At 47.2% G+C, this 22,546-nt stretch overlaps 1 protein-coding gene across 1 annotated transcript; it reads right to left on the bottom strand.

Annotated features, from left to right (window-relative positions):
- Positions 1–103: 103 nt before the first annotated feature.
- Positions 104–18,604, bottom strand: ZNF598 (zinc finger protein 598, E3 ubiquitin ligase). Its single transcript, XM_033168056.1, has 12 exons — positions 18,304–18,604; positions 11,513–11,625; positions 10,290–10,419; positions 9,978–10,189; positions 8,649–8,866; positions 7,663–7,780; positions 6,383–6,561; positions 6,175–6,259; positions 4,957–5,720; positions 4,650–4,785; positions 2,709–2,853; positions 104–1,265 (listed from the first exon to the last, which is right to left on the bottom strand). The coding sequence occupies exons 1-12, from the start codon at positions 18,490–18,492 to the stop codon at positions 906–908; spliced, it is 2,649 nt and encodes an 882-aa protein (XP_033023947.1). The 5' UTR covers positions 18,493–18,604; the 3' UTR covers positions 104–905.
- Positions 18,605–22,546: the final 3,942 nt, after the last annotated feature.

Here is a 22,546-nt window from a genome sequence, read left to right as displayed (position 1 = left end):
TGGCAACAGGGTGGAATTTAGATCCTGGCCAGCGCTCTCCTACCTGCTTCTAGGTAAACTCATAGGAAGCTTGCATTTCAAGGCATCAGATGGCAACATAGGATGGTGGTCAATGTGGAGCAGCATTTAATGAGCCAACCACTGGCTGATCTAAGCCAGCACAGATTCCTCAAAGACAATGGAAATAACTGAACTCGCATCACAAAGGCAGAAATGCACATTTTACACAGAGAAGAAAAAGCATTGAATACCATTTTTTAAACCTACATGCAGTTTTAACAGAACAAATCTGGGTTTCCTTGGAGAGAAACATTTAAGCTTGACAGAAAAAATGCTTTGAAGTCTAGATGCAGATATTTTCTTAAGAAGTTCCATCCCTGTCGATGGAAGAAACTCATCCAAAGAGCTGAATTGGGGTGGGAGACAAGAGTGGGCCAGAGAGAGGCCCAAATCCATACTTGCCATGGCACTTTTGCCCAGCTCTACATTCCCAACACCCATCCTGTGTGGCCTACACAACTTACATCTTATGTGTGACTGCTTCTGAGCCATTCTCAATGGCTTTCTGCAACCAAAATGGTAACCTTCCCATTTTTTTATTTTTTACAAATGAAGACAACCCCTCCCTGCCCATATTTCCGTATTGTGCCAAGGTCAGAAACTAGCTAATTCATCAACAGTGGTGGCAAACTAGGCTCCACCCACTGGGAACTTGCAATTCCAGCCCATTTTTGTGGCAGGAGGCCCGTTGTCACCCAGGAACCCCCTTAGCTTGCCAGTACCTTCCACAAACTCCCTCTGCCTGCCCACAGAGCCGGCTGCTTTACACTCTTCTGAGAGCCTGCCTTCCAAGAAATGCCATTTTTAAAAGATGGAGACTGGCTTTATTTAGTTGCCTGGAACAGCTAGCTGATGATCCTGCTGATAGCCTGCAAGGAGGGGAATTCCTCCTCCTCCTCCATATGCAAGGCTTTGTGGGAAAGGAGGTCCTGTTGGGTCAGCACCTGCTGGCATGTGGGGCAGACGCAACAGTCGAGGTCGGAGCCCAAGTCTGTCTGCCAGGCGCTCTTCCGGTTCTTCCTGGATCTACCAATGGGGGAAGTGGAGGAGCCCAGCCTGGCCTTCAAGTCATTGTGAGCGGCAAGCAGTTCCTGCTGCTTGGCCGTATCCGGCAACAGCACAAGGAGCTCGTTGAAGATCTTCTTGAAGTTCTCGCCCAGCAGCTCCTGGCAACTCTTGTAATACTGAGCTGCAGAAATCAGACCCTTGGATTGGAAAGGCGGGGAAGGAGGGAAGGACATTGGACAATCAGAAAACAAGAGGAGGCTGGGAAAACAGCCCTCATGCAAATGATGTGTGGAATGGAGGCAAAAAAGTTATCAAATCCTGCCGCCCGCCCCCCCCCCCGCGAACATTTATAAAAATGTACTAAATCACAAGCCCAAGTCTGCTCATGATTTACTAGAACCCCATGCTCATCAAGACATTGCAGAGTCACCTAGATCCCTTGAAGTCCCTGCTGAAAAGGTGACTGAGCAAAATGTTTGTGCAAATAGTTAATCCCCTGCAGATACCACATAAATCACTAGGGAGATCTTCCCCAACCCCAGCTTCATAGGGACCCCTTGGAGCATGAAAGAAGATGCAACGTTGACAGCGACTGCTCCTATAAGCAGATCTTATTGGCAGTGCTTCCAGTATCTGGGAACATGAAAGTACATTTCCTAGAGAACCACAGGAAGCTCCCTTGCTGGAGAGCCTCCACCACTGCCCTGGGAGATTAATATAAACAAACTTGCTCAAAAGCAGCAGGTCCAGAACAGCTCTCCAGGCCTGCTTTTGGTACACCAAAAGTACATTGGTCTTGTTTTTCAGGTGATGAGGGAGTGTCTCCCCATGTTTGACTAGGCCAGGCATAGGCAACCTTCGGCTCTCCAGATGTTTTGGCCTACAACTCCCATGATCCCTAGCTAACAGGACCAGTGGTCAGGGATGATGGGAATTGTAGTCCGAAACATCTGGAGAGCCGAAGGTTGCCTATGCCTGGACTAGGCTAACTTACTCCACAACCTGGGTAGGGTGACCAAGAGGTAAGTGATCTAATAATAATAATAATAATAATAATAATTTATTATTTATACCCCGCCCATCTGGCCGGGTCTCCCCAGCCATTCTGGGCGGCCTCCAACAAATATCAAAATACAATACAGAGTCACAAATTAAAAACTTCCCTAAACAGGGCTGCCTTTAGGTGTTTTCTGAATGTCAGGTAGTTGTTTATTCCCTTGACTTCTGACGGGAGGGCGTTCCACAGGGCGGGCGCCACTACCGAGAAGGCCCTCTGCCTGGTTCCCTGTAGTTTTGCTATGGGATTCACCACAGAATCCAGGTTTCCTAGGGATAGCAAAGTGCTGGCACTATCATTATTATGAATGATACATGTATATCCCACCCTTCCTCCCAAAGGAGCCCAGGGCAATGTCACTGAGCAGCCTTCAGATTCCAGTGGATACAAGACACTGCTTTCTGACCTCACTACCCCACCATAAGCCACAAAAAGCCACCAATGACTTCACCAAACAGTGCTAGAAAACATGCAGAAGCTTAACATCAAGCCCAGGCCCACTCATGGGAAGAACTATGTGCCACTGGATGTTCCAGTAGAATCGTCTTGCAAGTGTATCTAAGGGGGTCTCCCAGCTGCTCACCTGCCTGAACTGCCCAGAATATGTCTTGAATTTGTTGAACTGGGATTCATCTTCTTGCAGAAATTCCTTGATTGACTGGATTAGATGGATGTTCCGCTGCTGGAAGTTATCCAGGATCAAATAGGGTCCCTGACAAGGTTTTGGCCTGTTTTGAGAGGGGAGGAAAAATGCAAGATCTGAGCTGGATCCTTGGATGTTAACAGGCAAACATGTCTTGTTGAGGATGCTCCCTGGAGAAGCTCTTCACACTCCTTTATGGTTACTGCTCTGATGACACCACAAACCCCCTTTGAGGCTTCCCTCTCCCCACAGTAATTCCTAAATGGTGTGCCACAGCAAATTCCTGAAACATGGCAAAATTGCTGCTCTACTGTGAAAAACAGGACTAAATTATCAACCCATAGAGAAAGCTGCCAGCTGCAGCCCTGTGTGACTTTCTGCTCCAGTGCTTACGGATGAAATATTGCTGTTACTCTATGCATTTTAGAGCACAAAACTCTTTTTTCAGGAGGGAGCCTGAAACACTTGCAAATTCCCTAGAACCAGAAACACCCTGTTTGTAAACCGGAACTAAAAAAAACAGCTGTAAACACATTTTTCCTTGCATCTTTGCAATGAACACAGGGAGGAAAAAAATTGTTTCTGGTTCTAAAGGATTTGCAAGCTTTTAAAGCTCCTGGAGTTTTGTACTCCGAAATGCATAGAGGAACAAGGATAGATAGCTTTCATCCGTAAGCACTGGAGTTTGTCTCTTCTTGGTCTGATTCTCCCTCTTCCGGCACACATACCTTTCTCAGCTGCCTGTGCTGAGGAGCATCAGGTGTGCCTGAATCACACAATCCCACTTTCCTGAGAGGCAGCAGAAGCACAGGGGGAGAGGGCCAATTCCAACTCTAAGGTCACATCAACACCATACATTTAAAGCACATGGCTTCCCCCACAGAATGCTGGGAACTGTAGTTTGTTAAGGCTGCTGCAGGGAATGGTGAGGGGTAACTACAGTTCCCAAGATGACAGAAGCCATGACTCTTCAAATAGTGTAATACTGCTTTATGGTGTGGCTGTTACCTTACACACAACAGAACAGTATCCCCCAACCTGGTCCCCTTTTGGACTATAAGATTCAACAGCCCCATCTGCTAGCGCATCAGTTTTGGACAGATGGCTCTAGACAGTAACACTTTTCAAATGCAAGAAGAGGAAGAACCCTACCCACGCCCTCATTCTGAATTTGAAAAGCATGTGCCTCAACTATCAAAAGTTTGAGAAAGAGTCCCTAACCTCTATGGAACCGCCACCTTGGATATTTATTTATGGCAAAATATTTTTAGTGTCGTTCCATAAAAACTCCAAGGACAGTTTGCATAAGAACATGCCACCTCCACCCCGAAACACAACTAAAAAAAGGAATAACAGAAGTCTAAAGAACCATAATAAGAACATAATAAATAAAAAGGCAACAAGGACTTAAAAGCCAGATTTTTTCAAGTGTATGAAACTAAAATACTGCCCAGATTCAGAGGCAACAACAGTAAGCTAACAACGAGCCATGGCTTATAGTTTATAGTTAATATAACTAGAAACGATGGTATTAAGTGGCATATAAATAAAACAACAATGATAAACTATATTTAAGGCACTAGACTGGATTTGCACAGAACACCATACCATGTTTTATTAACCAATATTTACTTAAACTGTGGTTTAATGTTATGTGCAAACCAAGCCTATATCTACAAAGCCTGGAAAAACTAAAGGTGGCAGGAAGTCCTCTGCGGGGAGAGCTTCCCATAATGGAGGTGACATCAGAGAAGGCCCTCTTCTTTTGCAGGCCTCATCCTATACCAGAGGGTGGGTGGGGACACCTGAAGACCTATGTAACAGCCACTCCATAAAGATGAAAGTCAGCAACACCACAACACACAAGAGCCAACTACTTACTCTTTCACAGGAACAGGGGCAGACTCCGAGATGCTAGTGGGTGGAATAGGAGTGAAGCCAGGGGGTGGTTTGCTAAGAGGCACTGACAGTCCCGGAGGTGGTGGGGGGCTATTAAGCAGCACCACAGAGTTGAAGCCTGGAAAGGGGAGTGGGGGAGACAACAACAAGTCAGATCCTGTACCAATGGCATACATAGCCAGCTCTTTTGTAGTACACAGATTGTTCACACACCCACACACCCAGTACACTCACCCACCCCAGGAACAATTCTTCTCAAAACCTGAGAATGAAGCCTGCAGCCTTTTACCTGGGGGTGGAGGCATTCGGGGTGGTCCAGAGTTTCCGAGGGCTGGGAAGTCTTCCTGAGGCAGCAGGGTCTGGCTGGCTGCTGGGGGCTTATTCAAACCAGGGGGCTCTTTAGAAGCATTGCAAGTGCCCACACACTTCTCCGAGTGACCGTTCACAATAGCTGATACATCAGCGCTGGCAGGCAAGTTTGGCACCTGCTCAGCTTCCAGTGCCTTCTCCGCAGAAGGGATAGGAGGTGGTGCTTCCTGCAAGATGGAGGGAGAGGCCACCCTCAGCTTCTCGGCCCCAACTTTCTTCTTCTTGCCCACTTTGACAAAAGTCTGAGAGTTTGAGGCCACCAGCAGAGAGGAGACGTCGACCATGGTCGGAGCGCTGCGGATCTCCTGGCTAGTCAGGCCACTGCCGCTCTCCTGGTCGTCACTGCAAAGGGCAGCCTTGTTCTTTTTGCTGGCTTTGCCGCTGCTGCTGGGGACTGCCTTCCTGGTCGGTTGGCTGGCACTGGAGTTGCTGGTCGGCACAGCTTTCACCATGCTCTTGCCTGAGCTACAGTTCCAGGCGGAGGTGAGGGTCGAGGCCGCCTTGATGTTTGGCTGCACTTTGGACACCAAGGCCGGGAAGTCCTCCTCCTGAAAGGCCGACCTCCTGGCTGTGGCCGTGTAGGTCAAGGACATGGCCGATGAGACCGTGGGGGCAGTCGAGGAGGAGGCAGAGAGACTTGGGAAGTCCTCTTCGTCTAGTTTCACCGAGGCTGGCTGGGCCGAGCTGCAAGAAGAAAGCCACGTATAGAAAAGCAAACCTCCCCCGTCATGCAGCAAAAAACCCACCAAGAAAGAGGTGGTCTACTGAACTGTTTTCATTGAAACCACACAGAATTTGATATATGAAGGATATGGGGAGCCCCAAGGATAGAATGGGAAACTTATTTGGGAGCCTTGGATGCTAACAGGGGAGTGAGACTCTCTTCAGCCTGCAGATCAAGCTGAAACAAGACATAGAGGCAGAGGCCAACCTAGGGCAAAAGATTCCTACATTGCAGGGGGTTGGACTACATGTCACTCGTAGTCCCTTCCAACTCTACAATTCCATGATTCTGTAACTGGTGAATGAGGAAAAGGGATTTGCTTTGGATGGAGACCCCCTGCCCTCTTAAACTAGGTGATATGCCTGACCTTTTGGCCCTTTCCAACTCTGTCATCCAACTACATCAAAAACTCACCTCTGCACAGAGCCCACTGCTGTCGAGTTAATGGCAGGAAAGTCATCTTGGCTCAAAACAGCCTTTGCAGCAGTTTCCTTGGGAGCTTGGGAGGAAAAACAGAAAGGCAGGCCTAACTTAAGAGACTGTATTCTAGCAAGCAACCTGAGATATGGCCCCTCTTCTGCCTGGTGTTGAGCCCACCCCGGCCCTCAGAGGCCGCTCTCACCTGGCACATCGGCTGGAGGTTTTGGTCCCCGCTTGGAGGTGCTCATGTCCAGATCTTTTGCATCTTCCTTTTTGGCACGGGAGCCGTCCTCTTTGTCCTCCCCCCGCTTCTTCTCTTCTTGCCTTTTGGCGGCTACGGATGCCCTGACAGCTGCTGCAATGTCTCTGTCTTCTTCCTCCCTGCAAGGGTTTTGAACAGTGCAGCGCAAGAAAGGCCAGAGTTAAAGGGGCATGTCTCCTGCCTCTATAAACCAGGTGGTTGGGAACCTCCAGCCCATGGGGCTAATCAGGCCAACAGAGCCTCCCCTCTTGGCCCATGAAGCCAAGCCATGCCCACCTGCCATTCAGGCTGAGTTAAAAGGGCTTTGCAGGCACTGCCAATCAGCTGATTAGTGGCACTTGCAAAGACCCATGCACTGATTGCTGGTGCTTGCCTACAGCTCCATGCACTGCTTTGCATACCCAACAACCAGCTGACTGTCCACGCTTCAAGTGCTGCACCTGGAGAGTTTAATTCCAAACCACATGGATGGAAATGAGTCACTTGTCATAGTGACAAATGGCAACTGGCAAGCTGGCCCCGCCCACCCAACAAGCTTGGTCCATACAGGAGCAGGGGAGAGAACTGCCTCATTGGCTGGTGAAGGCTGCTGCAAAGGTTATCATGCTATACTGTTCTCGTAGAAGATGGTGTACAAGTTATGCTAGATTTTGAGATAACATACTGAAGTCTGGAAAAACGGAAGGACTGGCAGAATCTGGGCTTTCTCCAGGGGAGATAAAAGCCAGAGGCAGCTTGGTGCTGCCACCTGCTGGCAAAAGCAACACATCTCCAAAGCCTCACGCAAATAGAATGCTCAGCACAGCTCATTGTCCTTAACACCTAAACAAACCCACATGGTTTCTATTGGTTTTTCTTTTTCTTAGACAGGCATTTTTATAAGTTGTTTTATGTATAGAAGGTGTGTTATAGAAGTACAATAGGTTGTTGCAATGTTCCACTGCTTTCATCGTAAGCTGCATGTGGGGTATCTTAAAACAGAAAAAGCAGAACGTGGATTTTATAAATAGGAAAAAAGGGTTTTGCAACACACCCTCCTTTGCACTGACCTTTCCTGCCTGGGCCTGAGTCTTTGGTTTTTGCTAAGCGTGACAGTGGTCCAATTCTGGCAGCAAGCTCTGACTGCATCCTTAAACTAAGGGGACAGTACATGTCACATCCTGATTTACACCCCTGTTCACCCTGAGATGACACCCAAAGGCCGGCTGAAGGTCACTCACCTCTTGTATCTCCAGCTGCCTCTCCGGTTTTGCTGCCCTCCTCGTGGCCCTGACCGGCCTCCCCTCACTTGCCTGTTGTATCGGTCAACCTCTTCATAGTCCTCGCCACCCACGACACCTAGGACAAGGAAGATACGGGGCCAGTCAGCTTCAAACTGCTATTTTCCACCTTGTATGGGATCAGTCACCAGTGTGAATGTGTGTGTGGACAGGATAGAATAGGATAGGCTACAATGGAGGTGATGTGCTAGGAACAAGCATCAGATAGATCATAGGCTTGTCTCAGCCAAAGCCTTGCTAATTGCCCCCAGCCAAATTAGGGACATTCAAACCAATTTGGGGAGATTTGGGGGGTTTTTGTTTTAGTTTTATAAATCCAGGCCATGTGTCTGCTGCAACTGAAATGGTGCTCCTTAGGCTTGACATGTCAATGTAGGGAGAGGTATTTTGTGACTTACAGGTCTAGTTTCTAATCGGAGGCAATGATACTACCAGGGCTCTTCCAATCACCATGCTTTGGGCAAGGGATGCTGAAGTGTTATACTTCTTGCCTGTTCTGTGCTCTGTCCTAGTCCTGCTAGTGGCACTTGCTTGGAAAATGCCAGTGGTGGATATGCTTCTGCCTCTGCTGCATGGCCACACATCCACCTCTATCAGATCAGCTCTGCACTTAATTAGCCCAAAAGCTGACAGAAACAGAGAACACAAGCCTAAAGCCAGCCTCCACCCCCCCCCCCTTCATCTTGGATGCCTCCAAAATTTGGCCGGTTAGTTCACTGCTAGGGACACCTCTGCAATGGAATGCCGTTTTCCTACAAAATCACAGCCAAAAAAACCAACATGATTTTTGCCTCCAGTGCTTCTTTCTAGGCTAGAAGAGAATATGCAAACACCCCATGATAATTACACAGCTGAAAAACACCAAAGCGATTTGCCTCTGTCCTTTGAAACAGCCAGCCCTTCCCTGCCTGGCCAGTCCAGCGTACCCTCATTTCTCCGCTGATGTCTCAGCGCATAGTTGAACTGGAGGTCAATCTGCCGGTTCTGCCTGGCCTCTGCCCGGTTCTTGCTGTGACAGGCCGTCTTGTGGGCTTTGTAGTCTATCTCAGTCCGGAAGGCATGAGTGAACTGCTCGGTGCTGCACCGGCCTTCTTCGCAGAGGAAGTGCTTCTCGCGGAAGTGTTCCCGGAGGTACTCATAATCGCTGCAAAAAGGGCAGAGGAGAGGCATGCACTGTGAGCTTATCTGTGGACTCCGTTCAGTACCTGGAAAGTCCATACCATAACAGATTTGAAGCACATTGCTTCCTCTAAAAAAATAATGGGAACTATAGTATAGGGATGCTGGGAATTGTAGCTCTGTAAGGGGTAATCTACAGCTCCCAGGATTATTTGCTGTGTGCGTGTGTGTGTGTAAAGAAGCCCTGTGTTTCAAATGTATGGTGTGGATGTGACCCAAGTCTGTGGTGACAAATACAGATGAGAAAATGGAAACACTCTAAATTGGGCTGGGCAGGATTTATACCCCTGGGCAATTTCTAGGAGGACGACATTGCACTGAACTGGTTACTGGGATTCCTGCAGAGAATGCTGAGTGAAGAGAACATTGCTCTAACAGGGCAAGACTTTTCAAAGGATACATATGCATGATCAGTCAACAGCCAGGCCTAAAGTGTTAAGAGTTCTCCTTGTGTGCCCCAGCTTTGTAAATTTCCAGCACGTTAGAAAGCCAGCTCTGAACCTCAAGAATGACAACTTGACTGCTATCTACACTGCTTGTGAGCAAAGCTAGTTGTGTCCTTTGAAGGTGACCGCAGTGTGGTAAGGAAAGAACCAGCACTGTGGTCAACCTTCAACAGTGATGAGGAGAGAGTAAATGCTTATTTTTAGGGTGCTCTCTTGGAAGTGATTCATGAAAGGAAGGAAGGAAGGAACTTTTCCAGCTGTCTCTAGCTGCATTTTCACCAGGGGAGGTGGAAGCTGGCTTGACTCCCAAGCTTGATTCAACCTGACTCCTTATGAAGCAGAGAACATGTAAACCCTCACCCATTTTATTCAGTCAAGGGTTCTGTAACTGAAGTGCAGGGTAGGCTAGTTTCATCCCCAACCTCTCCTGCTGCCTCAGGAGCAGTCATCTGTCAAAAGAATCTACAATTCACGGCAGCTGCTAGCCCTCCAAACCTGACCACTGTCTCTTCTTATGAACCTGGGCACAAGCACCTGGTTCTGAGTTGGCCAGCTGCATCAAGAACCTTAAGACTGATTAGCCACAGGCAAACTCCCATCTGGGGCTCCGCTCTAGCTGTGCCCACGAACCTGTAGTATTCCTGTGCCCCGTCAGAGTCACAGAAGTGGCAAAAATAGTGGTCTCTTCTCAGGTGCTTCAATAACTCATCATTATCCAAGTAGCGCTCATCACAGAATTTGCACAGGGGGTGGCCGCGGTGAGACGTGTCATCGGGGTCCCCGTGGATTCTGTGCCGGGCAAGGTCCTTACGTGAATACCACTTGCGCTCATAGGTAAAGATCTAGAATGCAAGGAAACATGTTTGTTGTTAACTCCTTGACCTCAAATAAGAGCAATGTCACTGGGAAGGCCAAGACCCTGGAGGACTCTCAACTACTTGCCTTCAGGTGTTTCACACACAGTCTGCAGCAGAAGAGCTCGTGCTGCTTCCTCATGTGCTGCTCCAAGTCGACAATGGTGGCGAATGGCTTGGCCTCTGGGCACAGTGGGCATTCGTGCTGCAGAAGCTTTCTAAAAGAAAAAAAAGGCAAGAGGACACAATTTAGCTCCTCCAGGAGCTATTCCCTAGTTTCCCCTTTTGCACATTGTCCTTTTAATTAATGCACCAGCAGGAGGAGAAAGGCACTGTATACATCAGGTGTGGAGAACCCCTCCAGATGCGGCTGATGTAAAAATCCCATCAGCCCCAGCAAGAATGGGTAATGGGCAGGGATTCTGGGTAATGGGCAGGGATTCTGGGCAATATCAGGAGGGCCAAAGGTTCCCTGCATCCAAAATAGCTTAGTGCATACTTCTGCAATGTTCAATATAAATCACTTACGAACACACAGACACACACACACAGAGACTCAGCATCAAGAAAATCTAAAATGCTTGTTTTGCATAGTTTGCCCTTCTTGTTTAGGAATTGAAAACCCACCCCCTGGCCATGGAAATCCAACTGAGCTCCCATTCTGGTTTCTTGAGATTTCATCAGATATTGCCCTCAGTCTCTCAGGTAGGGCAGACTTCACCAACCTGGTCCCCTTCAGGGGTCTGGGGCTATAACTCCAAGAGGCTAGGGCAGATGGAAGCTCTAGTCCAAAATATCTGCTAGGTGTCCACTTGACTAAGGCTGACCAAGATGCACTTTTAAATACTATCTTGAATCATCCACCACATAGGCCAATGTTTCCAAGCAAGAGAAACATGAATAAACCCCATGGTGCCATGAATCAGGATTTGCCACAGAGATTCCTCAAGAGGAAACCAATGTATATAGATGGCTATTTTCTAGGTCATGGGTAGGCAAACTAAGGCCCAGGGGCCGGATCCAGCCCAATTGCCTTCTAAATCCAGCCCATGGATGGTCCAGGAATCAGCGTGTTTTTACATGAGTAGAATGTGTCCTTTTATTTAAAATGTATCTCTGGGATATTTGTGGGGCATAGGAGTTCATTCCCCCCCCCCAAAAAAATATATAGTCCTGCTCCCCACAAGGTCTGAGGGACAGTGGACCGGCCCCCTGCTGAAAAAGTTTGCTGACCCCTGTTCTAGGTGCTCCTTTTTGGGATGGGACACTTTGCCCAATTTACCTAAGGGGAGTAAACTGCAGAAGATTTACCTATAGAGAGCATAAACTTTTCCATCAGTAAAATAGATGTCATATTTCTTCTCATGCTGCAACTGGTTGAGTGCAATAGTTGAAAAGGATGCCAACTTCTTCCCAAAGACCACCTACAGAGAACACAAGGAGGAGAGTTAGAGGGCTTGCTGTCCCCATGACTGATGATACATACAGAGCGATGTTGTTCCGTCGGCCCAGTCCTAAAAGCTGATATCCATAGGGTGGATTTTGGAGTGGTGATCAGTGGATGCAGATAACACCCAGTGGATAAAGTGTGGAGTCTTGATGAGGAAGACACAGATTTGAATCTTAGCTGAATGCACTCACATTCTAAACTCTTTCACATGAGAGACATTAAACAAGGATTAACCATCGCTGCCCATGAGCCAGTGGAACACAGCAGGAAAGAAGAGAATATATCAATAGTTTTACCCAGATGAGCTAGTTAAGCTATATGAGCTCCTTGAGAAATTTAGCTGCCGCTTTCAAAACATGTAGGTTGCTAATCCCTCATGTGTACAACAAGAGGGGCTGGACATGGGGCTGTGATGTGTGAAAAAAGCTTCAACGAAGTCACAAGCCAAAACAAGTCCCAAATTTATTACAGCCTTTAAAAGGGGTGAGTAGTTTGCAGACCGCAGACTCCATTCAGCTCACATATTTCATTGGTTCTGCTCTGTGTCTGCCTCAAGGACTTTTGCCTGGCTGGAATGTGTCCTTGAACTGTGACTATGCTGCTTGCTTGACTAGAATAAGAATGAAGAGGGATGGGTGGGTATATTCTTTACACATACAACATGTATATACACACAGGTGTGTGGCACACACAGGCAAACCTTTTCAATGGCTTTTCAATGGCTGAGAAGTAGCCCACTACACAATGATAAGAGTCAACAGTTACCACGTCCATCTTTGACTTGGGCGCTGCCCACCACTGGCGTGCAGCCCCCAGAACAATGCCCATGAGGGTACATTGCCATTGTGGGGCTGGGGGGGGGAGTCTTCTCTCTAAACTCATTGCCTGGTCCTGCATTTGTGGGTAGCAAAAACCAAGAACTTAAGCAACCACTTCCTTGTAGGAATACCCAGAACTGGGTGTGGGGGGGCACTAGGCAGTTGCCGAAGGACTTGACCAATCACATAGGTACTTCCACCATTCTGAAGGACTAAAATGCTCACATGATATAAGTCAAGTTTACTATCCAGCAGTTCCAGTTGAACTTTTAAAAAAACAGTTTCAAAGATTATTGGTGTGTTGCTCACCCCTCCCTCAGGGACTGGCGCGGTCGGCTGAGCTTTCATTTCCTCGCAATTTAAACATTATGTAAGAGGAAGTGCCTCTGGCTGGTGATACACCATTCCAAGAATAAATGGAATGCATCATCTCCACTGGGCATGAGAAAAATCCAAGCAAGCAAGTCATAAACCAGGATTGTTGTTGAAAACGCTTTTTTTGGGGGGGGGGGTTGTTCTCATGAACAAACCAAGTTACTGAGGGGGAGAGCCAACTCAAGGGCAAGTCCCAAGATTCTGGCCAGCTACACCGCACCACTGAGACACTGTCACTAAGAGAAACTGCCCACAGGTTTTTCTTTGTGGCCACAAGGGACAGAAATGCCTCTTTCGAAATGCTGAATCTTCAATATCTCCTATGTCTATGTAGTTACTGAATTCTATGGCTTGGTCCATACTTCTCAGCCACTCCTTATTTGTCAGCTTAACCTAACCACCATGATTCCATCTGACCATAGTTCTGTGACAGAGTACATGTTAGGCATGCAAAAGGTTCCCAGTTCAGTCCTTAGCAGTTAAAAAGTTGAAGTAGGAGATGATGGGAGAGACTCTGGAGAACCACTGCAAGTCAGTGTCAATTTCAGACATTGCAGACTACAACTCCCATCATTCTTGACAAGCAGCCACGCTGGCTAGAGTTGTAGTCCAAAACCGCTAGAGGGCTCCATGTGCTCCCAATAGTCTGACCTGGTATGAGGAAGCTTCTTAAACACCAATGGTTGTTCTGAATTATACTGGGCTGGGCGTGGCCGCTGGGACCATATAACAACAGTCCTAAAGGATTGGCTCCCAGTTGCTTTCCAAGCACAATTCAAAGTGTTGGCCCTAAAGGGCCTCAGCCCTGTATACCTGAAGGAACGTCTCCACCCCCATCATCCTCTGAGGGTCTTCTGCTAGTTCCCTTACTGCGAGAAGTGAAGTTACAAGGAACTCCCTGTGGAACACCCTCCTTTCAGATGCCAAGGAAATAAACTACGGTACTACCTGACTTTTAGAAGACATCTGACGGCAGCCTGTTTAGGGAAGTTTTTAATGTTTGATCATGTTTTTACTATTCTGCTGGGAGCCGCTCAGAGTGGCTGGGGAAACCCAGTCAGATGGGTAGGGTATAAAAAATAAAATTATCATTATCAATATTATTCTTAGCTCTCTAGAGAAAGGACAGGATGCAAAACAATATTCCTGAATAAAGGAGAGGCTGCCACTGATGTCATCACCAGGGGACCATCTACAGAGAACCTCAAAGTCTTCAGCAGAAGAGACTGGAGGAGCTGCCTTTCCCACATGTGAGGCCTGAGCATTCCAGAGCTTTATAGATACTGCCCAATGTCCAAGGTAGGACTGGCTGCCAATGTGCAACAGAGAGAGGTCCCCCTGCTCCCAAGTCTACCAATCTAACCCTGCCTGCCATCTCACTCTGGTTCCCTCTATTCCAAGCCCAAAAGAGCCACTTTCAGTGCACAGACAGCTTGACGAGGTAAAAGAATCACAGTGATCTACTCCAGTACTTGGCAGCAGCTGTAACAGGATGCTGCACTGCTAAGAACATGGAGGAAGGCAAAATAGGGTGTGATGAGGAAAAAAGAACAAGGCAGATTGCCAGCACTGCAGAGGCAAACACAGAAGGAAGTCTGGGTCGTTTGCTATGGTGGGTTCCTCAGTATGGTACTAGTGCCCTCGGAATAACCATCCACATGCCCCTGTTCCTTCCGTCTCACTTTTTACAAAGTGCCCAGTGACATTTTTGTCCTCTGTTTACTTGTTAACTCTCTCTCACACCTGCCAACTCTCTTGGGGGAAATTAGTTTTAGCAGAGGCAGAGGTATAGCCTTTTTATGTAAAGTGAAACTTAGCACAAGATGCCATATAAGCAAGCAGAGAGGTCCACAGAAAGCTGCCTTATCCTGAGACACAGGCCCATCTAACTCAGTAATGTCCACACTGAAAGGCAGCATCTCTCCAAGGGAGACTTGGGACATTCCAAGCCCCTACCTAAAGATGCCATCAGGGATTGAACCGGGGTCTCTCTGCATGCAAAGCAGGGGCTCTACTACCAATAACCTGCCTGAGACATGGAAATAATATGGCAGAGTGAGCACTGTACTTTGTATTATACTCTCATTCTGTAAGTAACTATGACAGACACAGGCACACCCTGAAGCTCCCTGCCACTGAACTTATGAATGGGCACATGGAATAGGGTGATCACAAGGAAGTCAACAATGTCATGCAATGACCTCCTGGGCAAGGTATACTCTCTCTCTCTCTCCCCTGCCTGCTTATTACCCCATGTCAGTATCTTTTGGACTACTGCATGTCCCATTTCCCCTTGCCCCCCCAAACATTCCCAAAGTACAGGACCTGAATAAGCTGGAAATGCTAATGCCTACAACAGATTTACCGGTACTCCCAAGAAGAATGATCTCACTGAACCTTGATCCTTAAGCAAACACACTGTTCCTGCAACTGGAACAAAAATGATATCACTTGCTGCTGGACTGAAGCCAAGGAGGACAAAGAGAGCAGCCATTCGTTCTTGAATGTAAAACAGTAGGCACCTTATGGGCATATCTACAAAATAAGCTCCCTGCTGGAACACCCAGTGGTGTTCTGTTACTGGGAGATTCACTTACGTCCCCAAATGCACCAGATACACCTAGATTAAAACATTTTTTGGATTTTTCCTTATGGAGGATCCTGAATATTCACTTGCTTATCACTAGAGCAGGGTTGGGGAGCTTGTGGTCTCCCAGGTGTTGTTGAATCCTACCATCGGCCCCAGCCAGCATAGCCAATGATTAGGGAAGTCAATGGCTTTCCCACCTTTGCACTAGAGCAGCCATTGCCCACCCAGCACCCTCCAGACTAAAGGTCTGTCCCATTTTAGTGTTCATCCCCATAGGGAGACTGCTGGTTCCCAAAGGCTCACTACACATTGTTAAGTACATAACCAATACAGAATTTGATTAATCAAGATGTGGCACCTGATACTAATGAAGTCTATTCCTCACTGGTAGCATTCAGGGGAGCATTGAAGCAACAGGATCAGTAAGAACAGTGAGGCACAGCAATGGTCAGGGAGCAATAGCAGAATGTACACACTGAATCTCTTCTGTCTCACAATTTTGCCAGATGAGCAGAGAGAAACCTCAAAACAACTCTCAGGCAGCCTGGATTCTCTGAATGTAACCTGGCAAGAAAGGGGAGCGGCAAGGAGCAAGGGAGGACTGGAAATTTGTTAAAACTGGGCTAGTAGAACTACCCAAGAGAGCAGGAAGAGCAAAGGTGCCCTCCAGGTGTTGTTGGACCACCCTCTTTTTATAAGAAAACAAACATACTTTTAATTGATTTTCAGTAAAAAAGAACATGTAAACATATCCCCTCCCACAACAGATCTCCAATCACTGTTGACAATTTGCCATGCTGGTCAATGAGGAATTTTAGTCCAGCATTCTGGAGGTCATATTGTTGGCTAACCCTGCATTAGAAGCTTTAGGTACTGGCGAGTAGAAACAAAGAAAATGGTGTCAAACCAGTTTTAGCAGAATTCCAGGAAACTGTACAAAGATTTTGAATCAGATGGACCACAATTATATTTGATCTTAGCCAATAGGCTGAGAAGCGACGATAACACACTAGTACTACCCAGCACAAGATGCCACAACATCCATCAAAGTATGAACTGTCCATTAGAGAGCACAACTAGGGACAAATCTCAGTTAAATTGCATGAATCCTACAGAATTGGAGCTTTAAAGTAGTGTCGAAAGCGCAGCAAATGGCAGAGAAATACTGGAGACCACCTGAGAACCAGATACAAGCTTTCTTTGAGGGAAAGCTACACAGGCAGAAGCACAGTAATTCAAAGTCAAAGGGTATGTAGATACCCAAGGCCAGCCTCAGGGTTGAATGCAACTCTCCCTATTAAAAACTCCTATCAGTTGGCAAGGAGGAGACAACATGTCTCCATAGCCTTCTGTGGCCTGGACGCATTTAAATGCCCAAATTATGATGTTAGCAGCACCAGAAGAATGAGAAGCCAAACAGGCTTTACTGCAAAGTTTGGCTTGTCTTGAATTAGGAGGTGTTAAATAAGCAAAAAAGGGTGAGTCTGCAACTCCACCCCTGTGTGTATACGTGTTTGTTATACATCCCATGCAGAGCTCACAAGTATCCTATTCTGTTGAAATAACTGACCTTCATAGCTTCTCCTTCCAAAACAATAAAAGGAAAATACTTTGTGAAGGTCACAAGGCTCTTACAAGAACATGCTGTTTATATACAGTACAGTATTCCAAACCAGAGGACTGCACAAGACAGTTGTATGAACATTTAAACAGAAGAGATGTGTAAGTGACCGGCCACCCAGTTACAGATTTCAGCAGCTGTCCATGCACTTCAAACTCATCCCATACACAGAAGGGGCTTGTGGCTCAACAAATACTCTTTGGTAGGTTAAGAGGTGGCAACTCAACCCTTTGGAGCATAAATGAAACAGCAAGTGCCATAGAACAGATCCCTCACATAAACAACACAGGCCTGCTGTTCATCACCTAAGATACTGATACTCAGAGGTTGACTGCCTCTGAGCTTGGAGGTTTTATCAACCTATTATGGTTAACAGCTAAGAACATAAGAAGAGACCTGCTGGATCAAAGAGCCTTCTCTCACTGTTGATCCCCAGCAACTGATGATAATAATATTACTTTTTCAAATAAAGGTAACATTAACAAAAGTCCACTGTTCATTTTTTCACTTTGGTGATAAACAACAGATCAGGCCCAATGAAATTGGTAGGCCTAATTATTAATACTGCCCACTGATTTTGTGGGGTCTGTTTGCAATAATGATGGGTTGATTTCACCCCCACCCCCACCCGTAATGTCAGATACTGGGCCGTACCAAACTAAGTTCTACACTGGGCAGACCCAGTAAAACCAATTAACCAGTTACCGGTACTTTATGTCCATTAATTTAAACGAGTCTACTCTGGGTATGACTAATGCTGGATACCATCCACAGTGCTTATATATATTCTACACTTACTTATAATACACTCAATAGTACAAAACTGAAGTAACAAATGCCTAGAATATATGAATTAAAGTAGAAATATATGGATATATTTATAATGAGTGCTCATAACACAAACATATTTACATTATTATCAGTTTAGCAGTTCTGAAAATAAAGGCATTTTCTCTTTTTCAGATCTCTTTAGATCTTATTCTGTGTGTGTGTGAGTGAGAGAGAGATACAGATATCTATATATTTCCCCCTTTTAGAGGTATCTCAGAAGCATTTGCGTAGTGGGCTGTATGTATATATAGTATTATTTGTCTTTTTGTGTAACCTGCCTTGGGACCCTTGGGCGGGGGTCGGGGAAGGGCAGGTAACAGATACAAGAAGTAAAACTGAAAGCCAGAGCCGGCCGCGGCCCTCCGAAGAAGAGGGAGCCTCCCTCCCTCCCAGCACCGGCTCCCCGGCCACGCTCACCTGGGCGAGCTCCTCCCGGCAGACGGCGCAGTAGCGCACCCCGCAGAGCGCCCGCATCCGCACGGAGCAGCGGTAGCAGATGGGGTGCTCGCACCGGCCCAGCGCCACCACCTCCAGCTCTCCGCAACACAGCACGCAGCTGCTGGGTGTCTCCGAGCCGCGCGGCTCCGGCCGAGGCGAAGCCGCCATGGCGTTCCCTCGCCGTCCTTTCGGCTGCCTGCCTGGCCGGCCACGCCGCCCCTGCGGCCTACTAGGCCCGGACCGCAGCCTAGCAACCGCCCCCCTCGCCCGCACAGAGACGTCGGCCTAGAGCGTCGGCGGCAGCGCCGCCTATCAGCGAGCGCGCGCGCGCGCACACACACGCTCCACGTCACCGCCGAGGTCTTTTGACGGAAAGCGGCGCCGTCGCCTGCATCGCATAGACTTAATGAATGTGTAGACTGACACACGGGGAGCAACTCCCGCCTTTCTAAATTTATCTTCTCCGCTTCCCTTTTCCCGGGGACGACGACACTGCGAGCTTCCCATAGGAACCAATGGATAAAGGGTTTCAGCACAGGTGCAACTTTACAGCGGTTTGTGTTTCATCCTCCCACCACCAGTAACTTTAATAAGACTGGAGCGGATGCTCTTCTTTCTAATTCCTTCTGGAAATTTTCTAATTCGGGCCTTGAAAACACATGCACAAAATTTAAAAGGGCAGATGTCTGTAAGTCCGTGAAACACAAGGCTCGTTCTGCGCTTATTTACATAAATAATTTTTTTGTCAGGTCTTTGGTCAAAAGAAGCTGTCAGAGTCCCTGCTCTCAGGTATATGCTCTTAAAAAGACAAGGCACAAAAGGAAAAGTGATTGGGAGGAAGGAGGAGAAACATAAAACTCAGGTAAAAAAGGTAAAGGGACCCCTGACCATTAGGTCCAGTCGTGTCCGACTCTGAGGTTGTGGCGCTCATCTCGCATTACTGGCAGAGGGAGCCGGCGTACAGCTTCCGGGTCATGTGGCCAGCATGACTAAGCCGCTTCTGGTCAATCAGAGCAGCACACGGAAACGCCATTTACCTTCCCGCCAGAGCTATACCTATTTATCTACTGTACTTGCACTTTTGACGTGCTTTCGAACTGCTAGGTGGGCAGGAGCTGAGACCGAGCAACAGGAGCTCACTAATGATTAGCTGGGGTGGAACAGTTCAAGGAGAAGCAGCAAAATGGGGATAACGCACAATATTGACATGTGCATTTGATCTGGCTAGCAGGTCGTTTTAAAAATTAAGGCAAACACCCATCTTGGCCGCTATCTTTTTTTTTTTTTAGGCTAAACACGGGTACACTAGAATCATAATTTTAACATTGAATTAAATATTGGACAACCTTCCATTGCAAATTTTGAAATGTCTTTCAGTGTAAACCAGGAAGTTCTCGATCGATGGATTAGTCCCTATTTCTTATCTCTATACTTCGTGCACCATGTCCTCCACCTAAAAGGACGCTCTAGCACGGCGAGCTTCTTTCTCTTTCTCTCTAGTTTGGAGCGTCCCCACCCATAGAGCTGTATACAGTATTCAGGCCGGCCGCTATATCAAAATATTGTAGAACGCCCCCTTCAGGCACTCAACTGTATTTGCTTCACAGACTACGATTCGTTTTGCGGCTATTTTCTCCTCCTAAGGAGCTGTGGGAACTGTAGTTTGATGAGAGGAAGGTATGGCTATTTAACAGAGAAATCTACGGGCACACTCACTCAAAGCTACATTTCCCAAGAGTCTTTGGGAAATGGTCATGGCAGTTAAATTGATCTAAAGTGAAGAATATATAACTCCACAGTTATCAAGGTTTATGAATGTATTGCAAGGTTTACGAATGTATTGTGGTTAGAATGTTGCAGTGGGACTTGGGTTCAAATCCATGCTTGTCCATGAAGCTCACTGGGTGGCCTTGAAACAGTCACTACTTCACTGCCTAGCTTATTCTCACAGAATTGTTCTGAGGATTACATGGAATATTGTCTGGGAGTAAAGGCAAAAATATTATTTTTCTAAATAAGAATAAGAATGAATCATCTGTAAAGTTCAAGCAAGGTGAAAGAAAGGATGGTTGTACATTACTAGGCCTGGGTTTGAACTGCCATTTTGTAGAGGACATTTGTGCTGGCCCAAAGCTTATTTTTATTGCACATTAGCCTCTGACCTGGTATGAAGTTGCATCATCGTTTGGGGTGTGTCACTGACATGAAATGTACATGTATGAGATTGTGTCCTCATTTTTCCCATGCAAATTCTGCTTTAGGGCATTTCTATCATTTCAGCTAGTGTGGCATAATAAGCATCATTATCACTATAAATTTGTTTGCATTTCACTTTTGTCTCATTTTTAATAATAGGAACAGAGGAAGCTGCCTTTTGCTAAGCCAGATCATTCGTCTATCTAGACCAGCATTGTCTGCACTGACTGGCAGCAGTTCTGCAGGGTTTCAGGTAGGCAAAATTCATAGCACTACCTTGAAATCTGCTCCTGCGGTGACTGTGTGAGCCGCTGAGCGATTGGCCCGGCGGCGGAGTGAGCTTGCGCCAGATTTGGTGCATGCTCACTCCGTCCAGATGTTGCGTCGTGACATCACGATGCAACATCAGGATGCCCCGCCCCCAGGGGGTGCCTCCGTTCGCCGCCCCGGGTAGTGAGGAGGCTTCCTCTGCACCTGATTCTAGGTGCTTATACCTGGTTCAGTTTCCTTGGAATGAAGGTCAACAGAGATTGTGGAGTCTTTAGGATATATGGCATTACTTACACATAGAGACAACCTGAGCATAAGATGGAGGGTCTCACAGTAATAACATCCCAACTGATCTTGCTTCTTCATTAGTCACAGCTTGGGATGTAGCACAGAGCAAGCACATCTCTGTGTCCCTCTTCCAGCTTGCTTACAAAACTCAGCTCACATACATTCTCCCATTGTTTTCCTACCTAGCAGCTAGGAGAGGTGGTGGTGAAAGCCTGGAGGGCCCTGCCACTTATTTGTAGCTTTTGCCATTTAGCTCTTGGGATGCCAATGAGGACACTTCAGTGGACAGCTAAGGCCAGGCTTCCTCAACCTCGCCCCTCCAGATATTTTTGGCCTACAACTCCCATGATCCCTAGCTAGCAGGACCAGTGGCCAGGGATGATGGGAATTGTAGTCTCAAAACATCTGGAGGGCCGAGGTTGAGGAAGCCTGGCTAAGGCCACTGTCCTACAGAGAAGCTTGTCTGACTAATTCCGCAACTTCCTTTGTCAGGTTCTAACCTTCACTGGGTGCAGGACCCCAAGAATGGGAAGGGCCTCATGGCCTCATCCAGACACACCCCAAAAACCCACAAGAACAACAACGACAACACCAAGTCAGTGAAAACCAATAAATTACCGCATTAAGAACCGTGAGCAGTGCAAAGTGGAAATGTTTTAGCACCTCAAAAACCATTTCAAAATGCAGAATAATATTTGCCCTTTTTGAAAATGCTTTCAGAGGCTCGCAGGCGTACAGGGCTCTGAGCGTGGGGCAACTGGAGTGTAAAGGAAAGTGTTAGGGGGCGGAGAGATGATTAGGAATGACTGCCTGCATGAGAGTTGTAATTACTCCATAAAGCACTCCATGCTAGCAATTATCCCCTCCTTCCCCTGCCCCCAGCCTCTGTCCCAGATTAATGATACTTCTGCCACTGTTTTCCATGTCAGAGAAGCGCCCATCCAATTTGGGAAAGCAATTAGTGCGAAATGAGACGGCAGCGGCTGACTGTAATAGGCCATCTTAAGTGTCACTTGTCTGTGAAACTGCACAAGGACTCGAGTGATGTATCCTGCCGAACGGGGCATTGTAAATATGCCATCATAATGAAGCTTCACACACACACACACAAGCAATGCTACTTGTCTCAGTCACTCCAACAAGCAAATTGAGCAGAACTACAGACTGCCGCCACCTCCAGCTAGACACTGACTTGGTGACATTATGCTGTCTCAGTAAGGCAGGCTGTGCCAGCCTAGGGCCCTCCGGATGTTTGCGACTCTGATTCCCATCAGCCACAGCCAGTGCATGCTGGCTGGCACTGATGGGAATCGTAGTCCAAAAGATATGGAGGCCCCCAAGCTGGCAAAGCCTGCAGTGAGGGCTGTGGCCTACAGTTTATTGATTCCCTGGAATCTCGCAGAACTCGGGGATTGGGGTGGTGAGCAATAGCAACCTTCAGTCTTCCCCCACCCCCCTGCTTTCAGAT

Source organism: Lacerta agilis, chromosome 13 (assembly GCF_009819535.1).
Source record: "Lacerta agilis isolate rLacAgi1 chromosome 13, rLacAgi1.pri, whole genome shotgun sequence".
In the NCBI taxonomy this organism is placed as follows: domain Eukaryota; kingdom Metazoa; phylum Chordata; class Lepidosauria; order Squamata; family Lacertidae; genus Lacerta; species Lacerta agilis.
This window is presented reverse-complemented; position numbering and strand designations above follow the sequence as displayed.

Excerpts from the sequence above, each read along its gene's own strand:
- ZNF598 (XM_033168056.1), bottom strand. The coding sequence starts at position 18,492 with ATGGCGGCTTCGCCTCGGCCGGAGCCGCGCGGCTCGGAGACACCCAGC. Across the intron at positions 11,626-18,303 it reads GCCGGGAGGAGCTCGCCCAG|GTGGTCTTTGGGAAGAAGTT; the intron begins GTGAGCGTGGCC and ends TGTTCTCTGTAG. Across the intron at positions 10,190-10,289 it reads TGTGTGTGAAACACCTGAAG|ATCTTTACCTATGAGCGCAA; the intron begins GCAAGTAGTTGA and ends CTTGCATTCTAG.